The sequence below is a fragment of the Mobula hypostoma genome, chromosome 4, assembly GCF_963921235.1.
Source record: "Mobula hypostoma chromosome 4, sMobHyp1.1, whole genome shotgun sequence".
In the NCBI taxonomy this organism is placed as follows: domain Eukaryota; kingdom Metazoa; phylum Chordata; class Chondrichthyes; order Myliobatiformes; family Myliobatidae; genus Mobula; species Mobula hypostoma.
In genome coordinates, this window is record NC_086100.1 from 147,746,453 (window position 1) to 147,769,810 (window position 23,358).

At 40.5% G+C, this 23,358-nt stretch overlaps 1 protein-coding gene across 1 annotated transcript in view; it reads right to left on the reverse strand.

Annotated features, from left to right (window-relative positions):
• The window catches only part of LOC134345657 (TBC1 domain family member 14-like), a 76,011-nt gene that overhangs the window by 43,510 nt on the left and 9,143 nt on the right, over positions 1-23,358 (reverse strand). Inside the window, exon 3 of the mRNA XM_063046675.1 lies at positions 3,139-3,262. Within this exon, the coding sequence (XP_062902745.1) occupies positions 3,139-3,262 (124 nt within the window). The remainder of the gene's footprint in view (positions 1-3,138; positions 3,263-23,358) is intronic.

The following is a 23,358-nucleotide window of genomic DNA, read 5'->3' on the forward strand; positions in this document are numbered from 1 at the left end:
CCAATCTATGTCAAATCTCACCGACATACAGGAGGCCACACTGGGAGCACCAGATGCAGTTGATGACCCTAACAGACTCACAGGTGAAGTGCCGTTGCACATCATCAAAACCACACCATCCCCACCATGAAGTATGGCAGTGGCTACATCATGCTGCTTCACTGCATCAGCCCCTGGAAGATTTGTGAAGGTAGGAGGGCAAAATGAATGCAGCAAAATACATGGAAATCCTGGAGGAAAACCTGATGCAGTCTGCAAGACAACTGCGACTTGGGAGAAGATAGGTTTTCCAGCAAAACAATCTCCCCAAACATAAAGCCAAAGATACATAAGAATGGCTTAAAAACAAAGTTAGTCATAGTCATACTTTATTGATCCTGGGGGAATTGGTTTTCATTACAGTTGCACCATAAATAATTAAATAGTAATAATAAAATCATAAATAGTTAAATAGTAATATGTAGATTATGCCAGGAAATAAGTCCAGGACCAGCCTATTGGCTCAGGGTGTCCGACCCTCCAAGGGAGGAGTTGTAAAGTTTGATGGCTACAGGCAGAAATGACTTCCTGTGACGCTTTGTGTTGCATCTCGGTAGAATGAGTCTCTGGCTGAATGTACTCCTGTGCCCAACCAGTTAACGTCCTGGAATGGCCAAATCAGAGTCCAGACCTCAATCCAATTAAGAATTTGTGCTGGTCTTGAAAAGACCTGTTCACTCATGATCCTCATGCAATCCTACAGAGCGTGAGCAGTCTTGAAAAGAAGAATGGGGGAAAGTTGCAGTGTCCAGATGTGCTGAGCTGATGGAGACCTATTCACACAGACTCAAAGCTGTAATTGCTGCCAAAGGTACATCTATTAACTACTGACATGAGGGTGGTGAATATTTATGCAATTGTGTTGTGTTTTATATTTGCAATTAATTTAGATCACTTTGTGGAGATTTGCTTTCACTTTGACATGAAAGAGTATTTTCCTGTGGATCAGTGTCAAAAAAAAAGCTAAATTGAATCCACTGTGATTCAATATTGTAAAATAATAAAACATGAAAACTTCCAAGGAGGGTGAATACTTTTTACAGGCACTGTAATTCTATCAGGGCAGTGGAATATCTGACACTAGATTTCTAGTGCCTCTTTTCCTTGAACCATAATATCCCTGCACAACATTAATTTGATTTCATGTTAAGCTCCCAATTTCACCAGTAATACAAACAGACTGCATGCAGTTTACTTCCTCATACCTGAATTTCTCCAACTCAGTGAAGCAATTCAGCATGCATAATTTCAAAGCACAATATAGATACTGTTTCAATATAAAATATTTTCATCCTAATGATGAGCTAGATTTACCACTATTAAGATGGAATTCACTATTTTGCAGTGGTTGATATAGGAACAGCAAAATAAAATATTATACCTCAAGTTTCCACACCTTTATTACCTAGGAATGAACTGTGTTGCATGAAGTCCACAGCAAAATATAACCAGCAAAATTGTCCTCTAGGAACTTGGAATATTTTCTGTAAACAAGAATCAATCTAGAAAGACTTTGTTACCTGTATAATTGCTTTTTCAATAAATGAAAAGGTTATGAAAAGGTTACAGTTTGTTAATGGTGGTTATCAGAGAGCCATACTGAGAATTCACAGCACAATAATGACTTCAGTTAAATTCATGCAACACTCGGGTTTCTTTGTTTTCACTCCAAAATGTCAACCCTACATCAAATGTCAACCCCTCTTTTACTCCCTGTACACCCATCACTGTATCGCCACCCACAACTCCAATCTGCTAATTAAATATGCCAACGACACTAGATTAATTGGCCTTATCTCAAACAATAACCATGTGGCCTACAGGGAAAAAGTCATCTCTCTGATACAGTGGTGACAAGAAAACAATCTCTCCCTCAATGTCACAAAAACTAAGGAGCTGGTTGTGGATTACAGGAGGAATGCAGATGGGCTAACCCCTATTGACATCAATGGATCTGGGGTTGAGAGGGTAAACAGTTTCAAGTTCCTCGGCATCCACATCACCGAGAACTTCACGTGGTCTGTAGACACCAGCTGTGTGGTGAAAAAGGCACAACAGCACCTCTTTCACCTCAGACGGTGAAGAAGTTTGGTATGGGCCCCCAAATCCTATGAACTTTCTGCAGGGGCACAATTGACAGCACTGTGACTGGCTGCATCAATGCCTAGTATGGAAACTGTACCTCCCTTAATCACAGGACTCTACAGAGTGGTGCGGACAGCCCAGCGCATCTGCAGTTGTGAACTTCCCATGATTCACGACATTTACAATGACAGGTGTGTAAAAAGGGCCCTTAGGATCACTGGGGACCCAAACCATCCCAACCACAATCTATTCCAGCTGCTACCATCTGGGAAGTGGTACCGCAGCATAAAATCCAGGGCCAACAGGCTCCAGGACAGCTTCTTCCACCAGGCCATCAGACTGATGAACTCACGGTGATTTGAGTGTACGCTATATTACATTGACTGTTCTATTATAAATTATTATAAATTACTATGATTGCACATTTAGATGGAGACGTAAAGATTATTACTCCTCATGTGAAGGATGCAAGAAATAAAGTCAATTCATTAATTCTTAGGCAGAACAAAATTCTTTATGTTAAAATAGCACCACATTAAATCAGATTTCATCCTAAAGAAGAAACAATGCAGTATCCATTTGTGCTATAAATAACTCTCACCACCTTTTAATAATTACTTAATATATCCTGGAAAACAGGGAAATTTTTACTTCCTTCATTAAAATCCCAGGCAATTATCACAAATAACAGGTCCACATACATTTCAACCATAATGATTTTTCTGCAAGTGATAAACATGGAAAAACTGAGACCAAAAGGAATATTTATATCATACAAAGCAACACACATAAAATGCTGGAGAACTTCAGCAGGCCAGGCTATGGAAAAGAGTAAACAATCAACTTTTCTGGCCAAGACCCTTCATCACAACTCTATAGATGCTCCCTGCCCTGCTGAGTTCCTCCAGCATTTTGTGTGTGTAGCTTTGCAGATTTTCTCATGTTTGTGATTTATGTCATACAATTTATTTTCAAAACCAGGGCATGGATAATAATTCTGAATATCACCAATACCTGCTGAATCTTCTTAGAATCTTTAAGAGGGCTTTCCTTGGCAGGCATTCTCCCAAATAATTTCCAGCTTGGAGCATTCTGCTCTAATGGTACGGAATCTTTGAGTTTCTTCGCAAACAGATTCCTGAAAAAGTAAAACCAAACAGCTATTAACTGGAATTTTCCCTATTTCTAAAGTGTGTCGAGCATACTGTGTGAGAATTACTACTCCATAGAGCAAGGGTTCCCAACCTGGAGTCCACCGACCCCTTGGTTGATGATAGGCATCTGTGGCATAAAAAAGGTTGGGAACGCCTGCCACAGAGGATAAAAATCCCATTAACATCATACCATTCAGAAGCTCTGCATATTAAAAATATGGCCCTCCTGCTTATGGAACACCACCGAGGCAATTGCTTAGCATTCACAAAGTACAAAAAAATCAAGTAAGTTCCTGGTGCTGAAAATCTGAAATCAAAAACCAGAACATGGTTGAACTATACCGTGGTTTATTTAATATCATAGAGAGAAAACTGATTAAAATTATAACATATTACATCAAGCAGGATTTGCAATAAAGAAATTAAATAAAACAAACCAGGCAGCAATCAGAGAGAGGAATAGAGTTAATCATTCAGGTCAATGATGCTAAAAACACTGCTCCACTGATGTCTGATCTGCTGAGTATTTCCAGTATTTTGAGGTTTTTTTTAGTAAAATTTTCATTTACCAACTATTTGTATTCATTGAAGAGAAATCAAACTGCATGAAAAGAGACTCCAACTGCTTACATTTGACATCTGTTACTCTTGGCAGTGTCTAATTTACTTTAGTAGATCAGTCCAGTTTGCTTTTATCAACTATATCTACTTTCTGGTCAGAACAGACTTACCAAAAGATTCAGACTCAGAAATAACAATTCAATAGTTTATAACAGATTATTTATGCATGGAATGTGCATACATCATCAACCACCATTACCAGCAGTCTAGAAAATGAAATAGATTCCAACGTCGCATGCTTTGAGGGGGAGGGGGTGGGGAATGTCGACTCAGACCATGAGAGGCCTGCGTCAGGCATTTTCATGCCTTATAAGGCGCAGATTGGAATGTGCAATGTGTGGTTAAGTGCCTTGCTCAAGGACACAAACACGCTGCCACAGCTGAGGCTTGAACTAGCCACCTTCAGATCACTAGACGAACGCCTTAACCACTTGGCCACGTGCCCAACATGCTTTAATTCATTACAAATGTTTCTACTTTTAAATGGGTGCATGAAGTAGTTTATACTATCTTTGGCACAATTTGCAACATTTTTCATCTGTCAAAAAATCATGCTTATTTTAGCAGATACCAATTCAGAGAACAGAGGATGATACTGAGTTATACTTAATTTTGATTGAAATAGCTTCACATTGTAGTGAAATTTTCTGTTCTTTACTAGAAAACTTTGTGAATGTGATTTGATGACTATCAGTGCATGCCAATTACTCGAACAATGATGTAGATTACCACTAGAAAAATCAATGGAAACAGGAACATTATCTCATATCTTGAATCATTCCACCATTAAAAGAATGCTTTTAAATAAATATTGATAAAGGAACTAAAATTACAAATACATTGGATTATACTGTTGACCAATGAAAACCATAAACAAATCCATTACTCTGTTACCTTGTACTGTTATCTCAAATGTATTGTTTTGTTAATCTATTGCCATATTTATAAACTATTTTGAGAATAGTTTCCTAAGGCAGGACACCAGGTATTCTTGGCAGTACATACGAGATGTAGAAGTACTTTTTTTTAAAAAAAACAAAGAGCAGATCTATAAACCAACATTCAATAATAGCTACAACTAGCATTTATATACTTATGGAATCACATGAGAGTTCAATTCAACTTATTTTGGTGTTGTTATATAAGAAAAGTAGCACACAATTAGCACACAATAAGATGTCACAAACAACATGATCAGATACAAGTATACACTGTTGGTTGAGAGAAATATTATCCAGAATTTGCATTTCGTGCTGAAACAAGAGCATACTTCATCAGTCTTAAAAGAAAATTTCAAACAAATCTGAAAAACGGATCTTGAAAACTCAAAACACAGGTAAACAGGTTGACGAGGAACACTTATGACATGCTTGCCTTTGCCAGTTGAGGTACTAAGTACAGAGCTGGTACGTCATGTTGTAGCTATGCAAAATACTGTGTGCATGCATCTGGTTGCCCCATGACTGGAAAGATGTATTTAAGATATAGCTTGCAGAAAAAAAAATTCACAGGGATGTTGGCTGGATTGGGGAGCTTGAGTTACCAGGAGAGAATGGATAGATTGGGTTCAAGGAAGTGCAACTGTGCAAAGAAGGTTGAGAAGTGACTTGATAAAATTAAGAGGGATATAGACAGGGAAGGCAGCAAATGTCTGTTGCCCATGGTTTTCCAGTTCTAAATCTAGAAGGCATTGGATTAAGGAGTGAGGGAGAAAGCTCAGAAGTTCTGTGGGGTAGAGGTATCTGGAATGAACGGCCAAAGATGATGGTGGAAACAAGAACAGTGGCAATAAGGGGCCCTGGACACAAACTTGATGATCAGGTCACAAAGGACTATTAAATTTATGCAGACAAGTGAGATTAGTACAGGCAGGCATCATGGTCAACATAGACAATAGGGTCAAAGGCCTGTTTCTATACCACACAACTACCTACTGCCCTCAGCCTTGTGAGACAATAAACACGGCTTGGTACAAGTTCAAAAAGTACTTCTGATGGGCAAACTCACCCAGTCGGCTAATCAACCGTATTTTTGAGTACACACAGCACCCAAGGAAACTGAGGTTTTAAACATGACACAATGTTTTTTGGATTGGAAAATCTGTTAAATATACAGACTAAAACATTAATGTTTTCAAATATCATGCCTTATTCTAAAATGATAAAATGTGAGTATTGAGTTTTACGTCCGAAATGTTTGCTGACCAGTCATGACAGTTTAATATGGCACTAAAGTTGATATAGACGTCAAGCAATTAAAAAGATTTCCAGCATATTTGGAAGAGGAAGCTATGCATAAATGCAGATCAATTCAGCTAAATTTCCCTTGGCCACAGTGGAGAATGTTAGCAACAGTGCAGTCTGTATGCGATGAGCACTGAAGAGATTTGGGATTTTTGTATTCATGTGACATGTTGGTGCAGCAATTAACGTTGCCACCTGCTACCTCCAGGGAGAAGGGTTCAATTCTATTCTTGTGTGGAGTTTACACTGCAACTAGATCTCATAAAGACATGCTGGTAAGTTACCCAGTAGTGTTGGCTATAGGCAGAAAAAAAAAAGAATGGACTTGTGCGCGAGTTGCGAGGATTCTGAGAAATGAGGGTGACAGGAATTAATTTAATAGGATTGGTACCTTAACAGCCTGCTGGACCAGATGGGCAGAGCAGCCTCCTAAAATATTGTTCTAAGCATGAAATAAGATCTCCCAAATTCTGTGAATTGCACAAACTAATGATAATGTTAATGAATGTTGATAATTTCAACTTTATTATCACTGCAATACAAGACGAGAGAAATGCCCACATTCTTCTTTGAACAGTCATTGGATGTAGACCTCCATATTATGCCTCAGTCAAAGATCTTTGCACATGACTGCAGTCAAAATATCTCTTCTCCCCCACAGTGCTCCTCACTGCCATACAGTATATTCTAATTTTCTGTTGCATTCAATTGGCTCATTCAAATTAAGAACAAATTTCAAACTGCAATATTTGTAAGTTAAAAGTATATCCTTATAATCCCTTCAACTATGTTTCAACAGGAGGAAATACAAACTATATTTTGAGTGTAGGCACAATGTCACATGACATTATAAAACCATCTGTGTGAAACAAACCAATAACAGACTTAGATTCAAAGCAGCAGATTTCAGCCCAGGAATCACTGAATATAATTTTATTAAAAACCTTCAGGAAATACAATTTATAATTTACTTCTAGCTTTTATGAAAAGCCCCATAGTGAGTATGAAAACAGTATTCAGTCATGTACAACATAACTGGACATAAAGTTCCAAATTGAATGAAGTTAGCATTTAATACTATCCAATTATTTATTTCAATCCTATCTGTGAAAGATTCCCCTGTCCAATTAAACAACTTAAATGTGCCTTTAAAGCTTAAAAATGTATCTCAATTTTACTCCAAGACTGCCTTAACATATTTTAAGATCTTCCCAGCAATGGAACGGCAGATAGAAGAAAATTAGGTTGAAGCAGTTCAACTACAATATATGCATTCTCAGTTAATATTTCCTGACCAACAAAAATCCCACTGGTTCTTCTATCAGAATTTAATGGGGAAACGTGCACTATGCATTTACAAAATATTCCTGGTCAAAAATATTAAACACGGGACAGTTAGACCTGAAGTAATCATCTACATCTTGCCTTGCCAGCAAACAGTAATAGTACAGTGGACAAGCTCAAGGAGGGACGGATTGCAGTCAAATCTTCACACAATTTTTTTTTTTAAAAGAGTAAAAGCAATTCACAATTATTAAATTACAAGCTAAAATTCTAAAATTATCATTAGTTCTTTACCATAAATCTCAAATACTGGGAGACTGGAGGCTTTCTAGGATGTATCAATTCTCTAAATCGAGGAGACTGGATTTACCAATGCCTAAATGTAAAAGCTAGCAATAAAAGCCAAGCTTAATAACAGCTGCCAACACAAACCATGCACTTTCAGAGAAGGAAGCTGCATATTAAATTAATTTCCTGCAAGAACTCTATCTTAACACTACAGTTTTACAAACAACAAGTGCTGTCAACTAAAAGGCAGCTAATCTAAAGGCACATAAGCAGGTCATTTTATTTACTAGAGTGAACAGTGGCCCATTCATAAAGGCATGTCAATGTTCTGATCACACTGCCATACAGCAGTACTGAAAATTGTCTAACAAACTGTGGGTTGCTGTATCAATTCTGATGGAGTTACTATAATTCCATCTTTGTTTTCTGTTTCTGATAACGGTATTACAGTACATTTATTTTAAGCATATTTATACATAAACAATTCTTAAGTGATACTGCAGAGATGATTTGAATAGTTAATTTTTCTTCCAACAATTCTGCTTACTCAACAGAAGCATTTTATTTTATTTATTTTTATTTAGAGATATGGTGTGGAACAGGCCCTCTGGCCAATGAGCCACATTGCCCAGCAAATCACCTATTTCACACTAGCCTAATCACAGGACAATGTACAATAACCAATTAACCTACTAACTGATACATCTTTGGACTGCGGGAAGAAACACACACTGTCTTGGGGAAAATATACAAATTCCTTACAGATGGTGCTGGAATTGAACCCCGGGCTCCAGCAGATTTTAAATACATTTTATTTCTAAATGGGAATTAAGATTATTACATTGTGAATATAGTTTAAGGGTCCAGAATGTCAAGTCATGATCACAAGATTCAAACACAAAAATCTGACACACAAGAATAAATGTACGACATCAATGGATCTGGAGTTGAGAGGGTGAACAGCTTCAAATTCCTCAGCATAAACATCACTGAGGATCTCACGTGGTCTGTACGTACTGGCTGTGTGGTGAAAAAGGCACAGCAACGCCTCTTTCACCTCAGACGGTTGAAGAAGTTTGGTATGGGCCCTCAAATTCTGTGAACTTTCAAGAGGGGCACAATTGAGAGCATCCTGACTGGCTGCATCACTGCCTGGTATGGGAACTGTACTTCCCTCAATTGCAGGACTCTGCAGAGTGTAGTGTGGACAGCCCAGTGCATCTGTAGATGTGAACTTCCCACTATTCAGGACATCTACAAAGACAGGTGTGTAAAAAGGGCCTGAAGGATCACTGGGGCCCCGAGTCACCCCAACCACAAACTGTTCCAGTTGCTACCATCTGGGAAACGGTACTGCAGCATAAAAGCCAGGGCCGACAGGCTCAGGGACAGCTTCTTCCACAAGGTAATGACTACTTAATTCATGCTGATGCAACTGTATTCTCATGTCATATTGACTGTCCTGTTGCACATACTATTTATTATAAATTTCTATAAATTGCACATTGCGTATTCAGACAGAGACTCCTCATGTATATGAAGAATGGAAGTAATAAAGTCAATTCCACTTAATACCTTCAACCTTCTCTACAAAATTCCAAATTATGAACCAAACTTAAATTGCAACAGTGGTCAAGAAGGGAGCTTAAATTCTCAAATTATATGCTGAAAAAGTACAAACTAAAATGCACAAGACAAATACAGGAGAGAGAGAAAAAAGAAAAACATTAATAATCCCCAATAGTTCGATGAATGCACAGATAGAGGAAGGAAAGGAAAGCAGCAGGTATAGAGTCAAGGCTTATTAACCCAATTAATTCACCACTACACCACCACCTTAACTAAATGTTATCACTAAAACCAAAGGGCAAGAAAGACTTCATAAAGACTTGAGGCTGTGAAATTCATTTCAATGTTTAGTGAATGAAGAAAAGCTTAGGCAGTCTTAATGTTATCCCATATTTATCAATGGTGCTTGAGAGCTTCAAGTTCAGGTGTAAATATCACCAACAGCTTGAGCTGGCCTAATGAGGTAGACACTATGCCATAATGACTATGGTGTAGAAATCACACTACAGAAATCACACTAAAGCTCAGAAATTCAGCATCTCCACTGACCATCACCAATATTTATAGATTGAAAGCATCCTATCCCGTTGCACCAAAGTAGGACAACTACTCTGCCCAAGACTGTAAGAAATTGCAGACAGCCTTGAACACGGGTCAGTCCATTACGAACACTAGCCTGGCCTCCATGGATTTCTACACATCTTGCTGCCTCAGAAAAGCAACCATAACCAAAATACCCTCCTGCCCTGGACATTCTCTGCCCACTCCCCCCCCCCCATCATGCAGGAAAAGGAAAAGCTTGAAAATGCACAGCACCAGACTCAAGGACAGCTTCCATTCCACTGTTAGGACTCTACGTTGACCTCTTGCACTTCAAAGATGAACTCATCCTCACAATTTACCTCATTATGGCCCTTTGCACCTTATTGTCTACCTGACTCCACTTTCTTTGTATTATAACACTATATTCAGCTTTTCCTTAGTACCATCTTGATGTAGTTAAGTTTTAAATAATCTGTAAGGATGCGTACAAAACTAAGTCTCTCACACTTTTTCCATGTGATAAAAAACCAATACCACAAAATATTAATGATGACAGAAAAATGAAATGGTAAAGTAGACAATTCAGGTTACACCCATTAATTCAGTTTTGGACAAATCCCAACAGACTGAATGCCCTGCTTCTATTTTTTATTCTATGTCTAATGCAATATTCAAATTACTTCAACCAAAAAGAATTAAGTGATCCCAAGCTTTAGGTTGGGAGCAGCAGAACCACTAGCTATCCCTCTAAAAGAATGAGCAGCATACACAAAATACTGAGGAACTCAGGCAGCTTCTATGGAGGGGAATAAAGAGTCAACATTTTGGGCCAAGACCTGGAAAGAGGGAAGAATTCAGAAAAAGAAGGTAGGAAGTGGGGAAGGAGTACAAGCTGGCAGGTGATACGTGAAGCCAGGTGGGGGGGGGGCGGTGGTTGAATTGAGAAGTTGGGATGTGATAAGTGGAAGAAGACTAGGATGAAGGAGTCCGATAGGGGAGGACCATTTAAGTAAAGGAAGGGGGAGGGAAGTGATGGGCAGGTGAGAAGAGAAGGGGTGAGAGAAGGAAAGCAAAATGGGAACTGGAAAAAGCAAGAACAGAAGGAGGAAAATTATCAGAAGTTAGAGAAATCGATGTTTATGCCATCAGCTTGAAGGCCACCCAGAGGGAATATGAGATGTTGAGATTTCATTTAAAATTACTGGAAATTCTGTTTCATACCACCTGTTCAAATATTCCCAAGACTTATGAAGAAGCTTATTTAATCCTAAATCAAATAAAAAAATGATCTATTAATAACATGCCATCTTGTTTTAGATGAAGGTCCCAATGCAAAGAAAGTTGTCGTTCTCCAACAGGTCTTCTTAACTAGTTTCCAACGCAAACACGAGGAATTCCGCAGATGCTGGAAATTCAAGCAACACACATCAAAGTTGCTGGTGAACGCAGCAGGCCAGGGCATTAGCGGAAGTTAGAGAAATCAATGTTCATGCCATCAGGTTGGAGGCTACCCAGACGGAATATAAGGTGTTGTATTCCCTCCCCCTCCCCCTCCTGTCTTCTATCATTTTGGATCTCCTGCTCCCCCTCCCACTTTCAAATCTCTTACTAGCTCTTCTTTCAGTTAGTCCTGACGAAGGGTCTCAGCCCGAAATGTCGACTGTATCTCTTCTTAGAAATGCTGCCTGGCCTGCTGCATTCACCAGCAACTTTGATGTGTGTTGCTTAACTAGTTTCCATATTCTTTAAATATGCAGTTCCTCAGTCAAAGCAAAGACATCCTCAATTTTATCCACACATTTAAAAACTACTAGTAACTGTTAAATTTATTTTTTTGAATGATGTATAATGTTAGAATAGAGGTTGATCATCAGTAATTATGAATACCCCCAAGGCTATCAGAAAGGCAAGTTACTCAAAATTATCTGAAAGAAATGGCTGGCAGAAAACAAAAATTTAATAATTTAAATCAGTTTTCATTCGTAGCACACAAGCTCACTATTCAGGATTTTGATTATATATTGTGCAGTTAAAAGAGAAAGTTCAGAAAAAAAATGTTGAAGGAAACAGGGACAATCAAACCACAACAAAATCTGCTGGAGGAACTCAACAGTTTAAGCAGCAGCTGTCTGGTGAGGGAGATAATCGTCAACACTTCAACCCAAAATGTCTACGATCCACTGTACCCCAGCCCCCACCAATACCACTGAACCTGCTGGGTTCCTGTTGCTCCAGATTCCAGCATCTGTACTCTCGTCTGTTCCAAATTGAACCCACTGAAGCCTGAATGCACCAGATTTGGGTTCGATATTTATCTGATAAACTTTACAAGTTTAGCCTAGCCAGCATTGGCTAGATCTGATCACAGTACTTTCATAAAGATTTGGATTGTTTGTCCAGTACACTGTATGTGCCTCTATCCTCAATCAATATTAGTATTTCATCCTCATACAGATCAATAGTAAGTCTGCATTACTATTTTTACTGCAGTGATTATTGCATAGAAAATAATTTAAAATACTTACATGTGAGACTCTTTTGGATTGGCTATAGTTGGGCCATATTTTAACTCTGCATCAGGCCTCTTAAAATGTCAGTGAGCCACCTGGAGGTACTTCTGCACCATCTTGTGGCGGTTTAATGTTTCTTTATGTCAAAAAATATTTCAGCAATATTTGAGGGATTTAATTCTAACTTTGAATTAAGGTACAAGTTACATTTTTAATAGCAGATAAGCTATTTAAGTGAACTGATTATTTATGTATTTTTCTATGCCTTGCTCATTGAAGTGTCTAATTGTTGATTAAATATAGTGATTGTATCGAATTCCAATACATCCTCTGGCAACGAGTTTCAGGTATCAACCACTGTGTAAAAAGTTCCCTTGGATCCCCTCAAACTCCTTCCTTTCACCCTAAACCTGCACTCTCACTTTAGATGGATCTTCCATGGGAGAAAAGAATCTGACCATCTATATCTGTGCACCTGTATCAAGTCATGCCTCAGCCTCCTTTGTTTCAGGAAAAACCTCGTTTATCCAATCAAATCTCTCTCTATAATAAAAGATCTCTCATCCAAGCAACAATCTGATGAATCTCCTACTCACTCTATCCAATGGAACCACACTTTTCCTACCATCTGGCAACCAGAAATGTCCACAATAATTCGAATAGTCTAACTAGTACTTTGTAAAGTTGCAACATAATCCCTAACTTTTATATTCTTTGCCAAGATGTATGAAGGCAAACATGCTATATATGTCTTCTACACCACCCGATCTATACTGTCACCACTTTCAGGGAACTACGTATTAGAGCCACAAAGACCATGGATTCATCAACATTCCACAGTGCAATGTCATTTGCTGAACATGTCTTTTCCCTATTTACCTTCCCAAAATGCATATTGCACTCTCTGCTTTCTGCAGGGATCACTCCAATCCCACACCCATTCTGACATATCCGCCCATGCCTTCCTCTTGTGCCACAATTAGGACACTCTCAGGGTGGAAGAGCAACACCTCATATTCCATCTAGGTAGCTTCCAACCTGATGGCATGAACATCGATTTCTCTTTCTTCCCTTTCTCCCATTGTCCACTCTCCTCTCCTATCAGATTCCTTCGACTCCTGACTTTATCACCTTCTTAGCTTGTCATTGTTCTCCTCGCACCCCCCCCCCAACTTTTATTCTGGTGTCCTCCCCTTTCTTTCCAGACCTGGTGAACGGTCTCAGCCCAAAATGTTTTCACAGATTTATTCATTTTCACATATGCTGCCTGACCTGCTGAGTTCCTCCAGCATTTTAAGTGTTGCGTCTTGCACTTTAAATTCTATCTGCAAACAATTAGCCCAGCTTTCCATCTGACCTGTATCCTGCTATAAAATGAAACAACTTTCCTTGCTATCCAGAATACCACCAGCATTATCATGCCTCTGACATTCACATCCAAGTCATTAACATACATCACAGACAACAAAGGTCACAGGATCAATCCACCACTGGTCACAAACTTCCAATCAAAAAGGTGTTCTTCCACCTACCTTCTATCAAATCAATTTTGAATCCAATCAGCTGGTTCACCTTTGATCCCATGCACCTTAACATTGTGGGCTAGCCTACTACATGCAACCTTCTCAGATGCCTTACTGAAGTCCACACAGAGTGTCTACCATCCTGCCACCAGTCTTCCTAGTCATATCCTTAATAGAAGCAGGATTTCCCCAAAGGTCATGGTGCCTATTCCAGGTCATTTCCGGACTTTCCAACTGTACACAAATCCTATTTTTAGGATATTCTCCATTAGTTTCCCAACTTCTTACCCAAGACATACCAACCTGCAGTTTCCTGGTTTTTAAAAATATAGGAATAACAACTGCTAACTTCCAATCTTCTGGTACATCACCCATGGTAAACAAACATGCAGAAAATCTATCAGGGCCCCAGTTATCTTCTCCCTTGCTTTCCATGGCAATGTAGGATAGATTTCAACTGGCCCCAAAAAACTCTTACACGTCCCATGACATTCAAAGCCTTGTTAATACTGACCCACTCCAGATTATCTATGTATCCTTCCCTGAACTCATCATATGCTTCTTCTTTGTGAATACTGACTAGAAATATACATCTAGGTACCATCACCTAGATCCACATATAGATTACTCCTAATTCATTCAGGCATCCACTTTTTCCTCTGGCTATCTTCTTGCTCCACATAGACTGAAACAAAGTTCTGGGATTATTTTTATTATGCATATTGTTTACAAAAGTAAGAAGAAACTGCTGCACCTGGTGACCCTGTGATCTCTGTCTCGGAGGCCAATGTTGGGCCACCTTCAAAGATGGTGAACCCTCGCAAGGTGGAAGATTCCGACGCACCACCTGGTAAGGCTCTGAAAACTTGTGCTAACTAACTGGAAGGAGTATTCAAGGATATTTTCAATCTCTGACTACTACGGTTATAAATTCCCACTTGCTTCAAAAGAGCAACAATTACACCAGTGCTCAAGAAGAATAATGTAAGCTGCCCTAATGACTATCGCCCTGTAGCACTCACATCTACAGTGATGAAATGCTTTGCGAGGTTGGTCATGACTAGACTGAACTCCTGCCTCAGCAAGGACCCGGACCGACTGCAATTTGCCTATCGCCATAACAGATCAACGGCAAACGCAATCTTGATGGCTCTTCACACGGCCTTAGACCACCTAGACAATACAAACATCCATGTCAGAATGCTGTTCATCAACTATAGCTCAGTATTAAACATCTTAATTCCCACAATCCTGATTGAGAAGTTGCAGAACCTGGGGCGCTGTACCTCCCTCTGCAATTGGATCCTCAACTTCCCCACCAGAAGACCACAATCTGTGCGGATTGGTAATAACACCTCCTCCTCGCTGACAATCAACTCTGTGCACCTCAAAGGTGTGTGCTTAGCCCACTGCTCTACTCTCTCTATACCCATGACTGTGTGGCTAGGCATAGCTCAAATACCATCTACAAATTTGTTGATGAAACAACCATTGCTGGTAGGATCTCAGATGGAGACGAGAGCGCGTACAGGAGCGAGATATGCCAACTAGTGGAGTGGTGTTGCAACAACAACCTTGCGGTCAATGTCAGTAATACAAAAGGGCTGATTGTGGACTTCAGGAAGGGTAAGACAAAGGAACACATACCAATCCTCAGAGGGATCCAAAGTGGAGAGAGGGAGCAGTTTCACAATCTGAGGACCTAACCTGGTCCCAACATATTGATGCAGCTATAAAGAAGGCAAGGCAGCGACTATACTTCATTAGGAATTTGAAGATATTTGCTATGTCAACAAAAACAGTCAAAAACTTCTATAGATGCACTGTGGAGAGCATTCTGACAGGCTACATCACTGTCTGGGATGGGGGGCGGGGGGGGGGGAAGCTACTGCGCAGGACCGAAAGAAGCTGCAGAGGGTCATAAATATAGCCAGCTCCATCTTGGGTACTAGCCTACTAAGTACTCAGGACATCTTCAGGGAGCAGTGTCTCAGAAAGACAGTGTCCATTATTAAGAACATCCAGCACCCACAGCGTGCTCTTTGCTCACTGTTATCATCAGGTAGAAGGTACAGAAGCTTGAAGTCATACATCAGCGATTCAGAAATAGCTTCTTCCCCTCTGCCAGCTGATCCCGAAATGGACATTGAATTTGTGAACTCTATCTCATTTTTTTAATATACATTATTTCTGTTTCTGCACGATTTTTTTATCTACTCAATTTCTTTTTCTTCTATCTTATGTATTGCATAGAACTGCTGCTGCTGAGTTAACAAAATTTCACAACCCATGCTGGTAACAATAAACCTAATTCTGATTCTAATCAAACACACTTAGCTTGACACCAAGTACAAATAATTCTCAAATTTGACTTTGATGGCTTTCTGAAAGAAAGGTCTATAAAAATAATGCTATATGGCACAATGTTAAATAATGCACAAAGAGAATGATGCAGAAAGTTTCAAAGATGAAAGATAAAACTTTCCTGAAGGTATTCAGTACTCACTCACATTTACCCACCAGCTATGCACATGTTGTCAAGCCACAAATCTACTGTGATGCAGGGAGTTTTCTCAAAACTCTTACAGTTATTACACTAATGAAGCCTCTACAATAGTAGTTGAAAGACCATTTCAGTATTTTAATTCAGTAAGTCGTGTTGGCTTAACTTTGTTGAACACCTCCTTTGATGGGGCTTTGTTGAGAGGGAAACAGGATATATATTTAATAATTTCATGTTATAAATTTAATATTTCACATAGTTCTTCTCCAATAGCTGCACTGTTGAAATTTAAACCATTCAGGAAGACGTACACTCAGTGACTACTTTTTTTTTTAAGGTATAGGAGTGGAATCCTGTGTGGTAGTCTGTTGCTGTAGCCCATCCACTTCAAGGTTGGACATGTTGTGCGTTTAGAGATGCTCTTCTGCACAACACTGTATCCCAAGATTATGAGTTATTGCTGCCTTGTTGGCTCAAACCAGTCTGCTCTGACCTCTCTCATTAACAAGGTGTTTTTGGTCACAGAACTGACACTGACCGAATGTTTTCTGTTTTTCACATCATACTCTAAATTCTAGAGACTATTGTGTGTGAAAATCCCAGGAAGTCAGCAGTTTCTTTGAAATTCCGACCATCCCATCTGGCACCAAAAATCATTCCACTGTCAAAGTCACATAGACCACATTTCTTCCCCATTCTGATGTTTGATCTAAATAACAAATGAACCTCTTGACCTCATCTGCATGCTTTTTTAACACTGAGTTGCTGTCATACGATTGGCTGATTAGATATTTGCATTAACAAGGTGTTTAGGTGTACCTAATAAATTTACTGAGTGTAGAAAATCTGAATGAGCATCAAAATCAATCAGCTATTTTGTAGAAGTCACTTATGCAGTAGGTGGATTGTTTTTAAAAAGCATCTGATATTATTTATTGGTTTTGTCTCGCTATCTAGGCAACTTCACAAACAAAACACGATGAATTTTGTTCACAAAACAGGCTATCAACAATATCGAGGAATTCTCAGAATTGAACACTGAGAAACCACACAAAATCTCCTTGGATATGTGCCTACAAGTTTAAACAAGTGAATACATTAGCAGAGTACAGTTCTCTGGCTTTTCATGTAAATATTTTTTTCATTACTTTCATAATTGCTACAATTTTCATATTCATTATCTTTATAGCAGATCTAATTTTCTTTAGGCTGACCCTAACCAATGTTTCATAATTCTGTGGCCAACTAATGTTTAATTTGAATTAGATGACTATAGATACCTTTATTTTACAAGATTTTGGTTTAAATCAAAGTGATCCAATGAAGTAGAAGATGATTGAGAACGATAATGTGCAGAAGCAGCACAAACACCATTCCTGCCACAAATTTCAAGTGAACAAACAATTCTGCCATCTCTCTCTGGAGTTAGAAAGCACTATATCTAACAATTACATGTTGCATAAGCACCATAATAAGAAATAGTATGTGGCAAAAGTAAGCCATGCTTTTGTCTGGGATTGTACTGTAGAAATCAAGAGATTAAAACAAAAAAAAAATGGACTACAGCTTTAAATTTAACTTAAATGAAATAAAGAAATTTGTTGTAGAACCTAGAGTAGGAAGGTAGGAAAATCTAGAGAAATAGTTACAAGCACTACTTTACGAACATCCAACAGATATACTTCAGATCTAAATATTACTATATTTACATTTGCTATATTTACAGGAAGAGCTGTTATCTCAGTACAAAATAGGCATGTGCGGTGCCCAAATTCTGTGAAATATGACTCGAAAATAACAAAACAAGTTAGTCTAACAAACATACCAAGCTTGCACGACGGCGATATGTCAATTCAGTTAAATAAGAGTTATACAAAATGTGCAATATTGTTGCCTAAAAAGAAATACAATTTGATCCCAAGGGTAACACAATGACTGTATAGATTCACCTCCAGGCCCACATGACCTACTGTCACTATTGTTTGCATTCTCAATGATAATCCAAACTAATTCCTTGTAAACTTCACTTTATGATGTACAGAGCTACGAAGCATGTTAAAAATCAAAAATACACCATCAAAGCCACTCCACTGTCCGGAAAGAACAGAAAATTCAACCCCATCGGTTAACGTATGCTTAATCAACTCATTATCAAAACACTACTGGAGAGAGATTAACACAATCAAGTAACATTTATTTAATAATAACCTTGTCAAGTGAACAGTTGAGTTCCACTAGGACAAGTCCACTGTCGTCACTGTTATGGCCTTGTTCTAAATGCGAATGTACAAAATGAACACAGGGGCTAAGTGAAAGTAATTAACCTTGAGCTAAATGTCAGTCTTTGAGATCCAGAGAATATTTGACAGAATGTTGCACAACATGTCTAAAGTGAATAATATCTGGGTAAAATGCCCCACAAATGACAAGATTTTATTCACAATTGTCAGAGATCAAACGTTTCAATGTCAGGACAATGGTGAGGATGGTCATCAGGGCAACACTCTCAGCCCTACCACCTTCAGTTGCAATGAACTTCTTTCCAATACAAGTTCAAAAATGAAGATCTGTTGAAGAATTGAGCTTCAAAGTAAAGTTATTCATCCTCACAAGGAATCCCAAGTATGTCATTAATCCTCACAGAGAGTCCCAAGCATATCATACTGCAGTCATTGTATCTCCCTCACAAATGTCCTGGATACAAATAATTAAAGTTGCTAAAGCAAAGTCATATTAACTATTAAGTCTCCTCTCAATTCTCCAGCAGCTACAAAGCATCAGAAGTGTAACAAAGTACTCTCAACAGTTAGATGAATGGACAGACCCGCAGCAATATTTGAGCACTGGAGTCTGCTGGCAATTCATTCAATTATCTAAATGCCCCGTTTGCTCCGAGTGCCATGCAGCTTTACCATACAGCAGCTATTCTTTCAGAGAAACAGGAATACATCATTCGACTCACTACGCTTTGATTGAGGTTGAACCCCTTTCTGAACATTCACAATTTCTCCTTATACTTCTTGATACATTGTATTCAGACATCCATCACTTTAAAAAGATTGTGCCAACTGGCCTTCACAGCTTAATCATCTGAGTGAACAAATTTCTTCTCATCTAACTCTTGTATTTCCCTGCCATTGATGTAGGCCAGGGGTCGGCAATCTTTTTGCCTCTGTGGGCCGGATGTATTAATGGCCAGATAAATGCCATAAAAACTTGAAATATGGGAATTATCCATTTAAATACATCTAGTTATGTTTTGCCTGAAATGAATGAATAACACATGCTAGAGATCATTTGTGCTTAACCAAGGATGCCAATTAGTAATCAAAGAACTCAGTTTAGTGGCAATTTATTTTAATCAAGGCATCTTTTGAATCTATTAAAAGGACACAATGAATTTTAAACATAAAACGTATGAACATGATGCATTGAATGGTGGTAAATTAAGTATAATAAAGAAGAAAATTTTAATGCAAACAGTTGATAAATCAATGTGAAACTTGATGCTGTTTGTTACTTGAAAGCTTCTCAATATTGGGAGTCAGACCTGTTGCCAAGAGCAAAGACATTATCCAGATGGGCATCAGTCAATCTTGTTCTCAAATGGTTCTTGGTGTGCTTCATTTTTGAAAATAATTGCTCACACAGATAAGTGCTGCCAAACAATGATGCCATCTTTTTTGCATGGCCCTCTAAGTTAGGATACTTCCCAAATGGTTGAATATATTTTCTATAGAAGTCAAGTACTGACATCTTCAGAATGAAATTTTGATCTCAATATATCGTCACACTGCATCTCAATCAATTCCATTTGAAAAATTTCTGATGCAGTGTCCACTTCCACATCAAATGGAGCAGCAAACAGCTTGAACTCATTTGCACGCAAGCGAAAATCAGCAAAACGAGATGAAAACACTTTTCTCAATTCTTGGACCATATTCACAAAAAGGCCTGGATCTTGTGCTTTACTTTTTTGAAAAGTGGGAAAATGTGTACAATTTCCTTTTTGGAGCTGGTACTCCCACAATTGCAGCTTTCTATAGCGGGCCTCGTAATGTCGCCTGATATTTGCCACCTTCTTCACAGCAACATTTTCTAGGCAAATGAAACAAACTGGTTTCCCAGCTTGCTCGATGAAGAAGTAATCTAGTGTCCAAGTGTCTTGGAAATTTCGGCACTCAGTGTCTACCTTCCTGTGTTTTGCATTCATTGCCATTGGAATTTTTTTCTTCAATTTTATTTCAAAACACGAGTTATTCAACAAGTATCATAGCACATGTAAATATCTGGATATTTAATGTGGATTTCTTGTTAAAACACAGTGATGCTGTTTCTGTTTACAAATTTGAACGATCCCATCTGAAAACCTGTGTGTGCACAGAGAGTATCTAATACATATTAATAAGGTAGTCTGTCTTCCCGTCATTCGTATATACCAGTGTTTGGTTTAGAACAAAACAGAACCTGGGGCCAGTGAAACAAGATGTCCATCAGTATGGTCACGTGAAACACTCAGAATAAGGAAAAAAATCACTCGTGGGCTGGATAAGCATAGTATCCCAATATTTGCTTGCGGGCTGTAGGTTGCCTACCCCTGATGTAGGCAAACCTGTCTATGCTTCACAGTCTTTCCTTTGTTTAAATAGAATTACATTTACTATTCTCCAATCTGCAGGAATAAACTCACAACATAATGAAAGATGACAAAATGCATCCTGTGGCGACCCACTTTCCAGCACACACGAACCGGCTCAGGCCATCTTCACCAGCAGGGGGAAAATCCCGCCAGTGGAAAGGGCCTGCGAATATGCATTCCACACAGCAGTCCCACCCGGGGAGGGCGGGAACGGAAAGGCTTTAAAGGAGGCCACGAAGTTTGAATAAATCTCTTTTATCGCAACTCCAACTCACCGACTACGCGTCGTTATTCTAGCGCTGTGTGTAGCATGCTGCTACAATTGGTGACCCCGACGGCCCAAATGATATTTGGACCAGAGATGACCGACGCCACATCTGTTCATGCAGTTTCCTTAAAACTGCCAAGCTTCTGGACGTTGCGACGCCACCTATGGTTCGAACAAGCAGAAGCCCAATTCCACATTCAGCAGATAACCTCCGATTCCACTCGTTACTACTACGTGGTGAGCTCCCTCGACCAGGAGACAGCTGCACAAGTTGAGGAGTTTGCACAGTCGCCCCCGAAGGATGGCAAATACACAACATTCAAAGCCCTGCTCATAAGGACTGTCGGACTCTCACGGCGCGAACGAGCATGCCCCCTTACTGCACCTGGATGGTTTGCGAGACAGGCCGCCATTGGCATTAATGAACGAAATGCTGGCCCTGGCTGAAGGACACAAACCCTGCCTCATGTTCGAGCAGGCGTTCCTAGAGCAACTGCCCGAGGACATATGCCTGTTGTTGTCCGACGCAGATTTCAGCGACCCCTGGGAGGTGGCGGCCTGGGCAGATGTGCTGTGGAATGTCAAGAAGGAGAGAGGGGCATCCGTCGCACAGATCACCGAGCCGCGTGCCCAACGACAGACCAGACCAGGCCCGGCAGCAGAGCCTACAAAACCCGGCGACGGGAGTGAGGAGCCCAACGACCAATGGTGCTTCTACCACCAGTGGTGGGGCACAGAAGCCTGCCGCTGTAGACCGCCCTGCAAATTCCAGGAAACACCAGGACCAGCCGCCGTTGATGGCTACGGCGGCTGGCCATCAGGACAGCCTCCTGTACGTCTGGGACAAGCAGTCGGGACGCCGCTTTTTGGTCGACACCGGAGCAGAGATCAGCATTTTACCTTCAACGGGTTACGACACCCGCACCAGAGAACTGGGACCCACCCTGAGGGCCGCAAATGGCAGCACAATACGGACCTACGGCACCCGCACGGTGCCGCTACAGTTCAGCTCCAGCCAGTTCACGTGGGACTTCACACTGGCCACCGTGGCCCAACCACTCCTGGGGGCAGATTTTCTGCGAGCCCACAGCCTGCTGGTCGACCTGCAAGGGAAGCGACTAGTCCACGCCAAGACTTTTCAAACATTCTCCCTGGGTGAAGCCAAGTTGCCAGCCCCACACCTGGACTCCATTACGCTGTCCGACGACGAATTCACCAGGGTCCTGGCGGATTTCCCATCAGTTCTGACACCGCAGTTCACGGTAGCCATGCCCAGACATGGAGTACAGCACCACATCCCGAACCAGGGACCACCCCTCCACGCCCATGCTCGAAGGCTCCCCCCGGACAAGCTCCGACTGGCGAAGGAGGAGTTCAAGAAGATGGAGGAATTGGGGATCATACGACGGTCCGACAGCCCATGGACCTCCCCCCTGCACATGGTGCCCAAGGCAATGGGGGGCTGGAGACCATGCGGCAACTACCGCAGGCTGAACAAGGGTACTACGCCAGACCGCTACCCTGTGCCGCACATTCAAGACTTTGCAGCGAACCTACATGGCGCAAGGATCTTTTCCAAGGTAGACCTCGTCCGGGGATACCATCAAATCCCGGTACATGCGGACGACATCCCCAAACCAGCACTCATCACCCTGTTCGGCCTTTTCGAATTCCTCCAAATGCCGCTCGGCCTAAAGAATGCCGCACAGACGTTCCAGCGGCTAATGGACGCAGTGGGACGCGACCTGGGCTTTGCATTCATCTATTTGGACGACATCCTCATAGCCAGCAGTAGTCGTCAGGAGCATCTGTCCCACCTCCATTAACTCTATACCCGAGTGAGCGAATTCGGCCTTACAATCAACCCAGCCAAATGCCAGTTCGAACTCGACACCATCAACTTCCTGGGCCACAGGATTACTAAAGACGGGGCAACCCCTCTGCCCGCCAAGGTAGACGCGGTCCGCCACTTCCCCTGACCCAACACAACCAAAGGCCTGCAGGAATTCGTGGATATGGTGAATTTCTACCACCGTTTCCTCCCCTCAGCAGCCCGAATCATGCGCCCCCTGTTCACCCTGATGTCGGG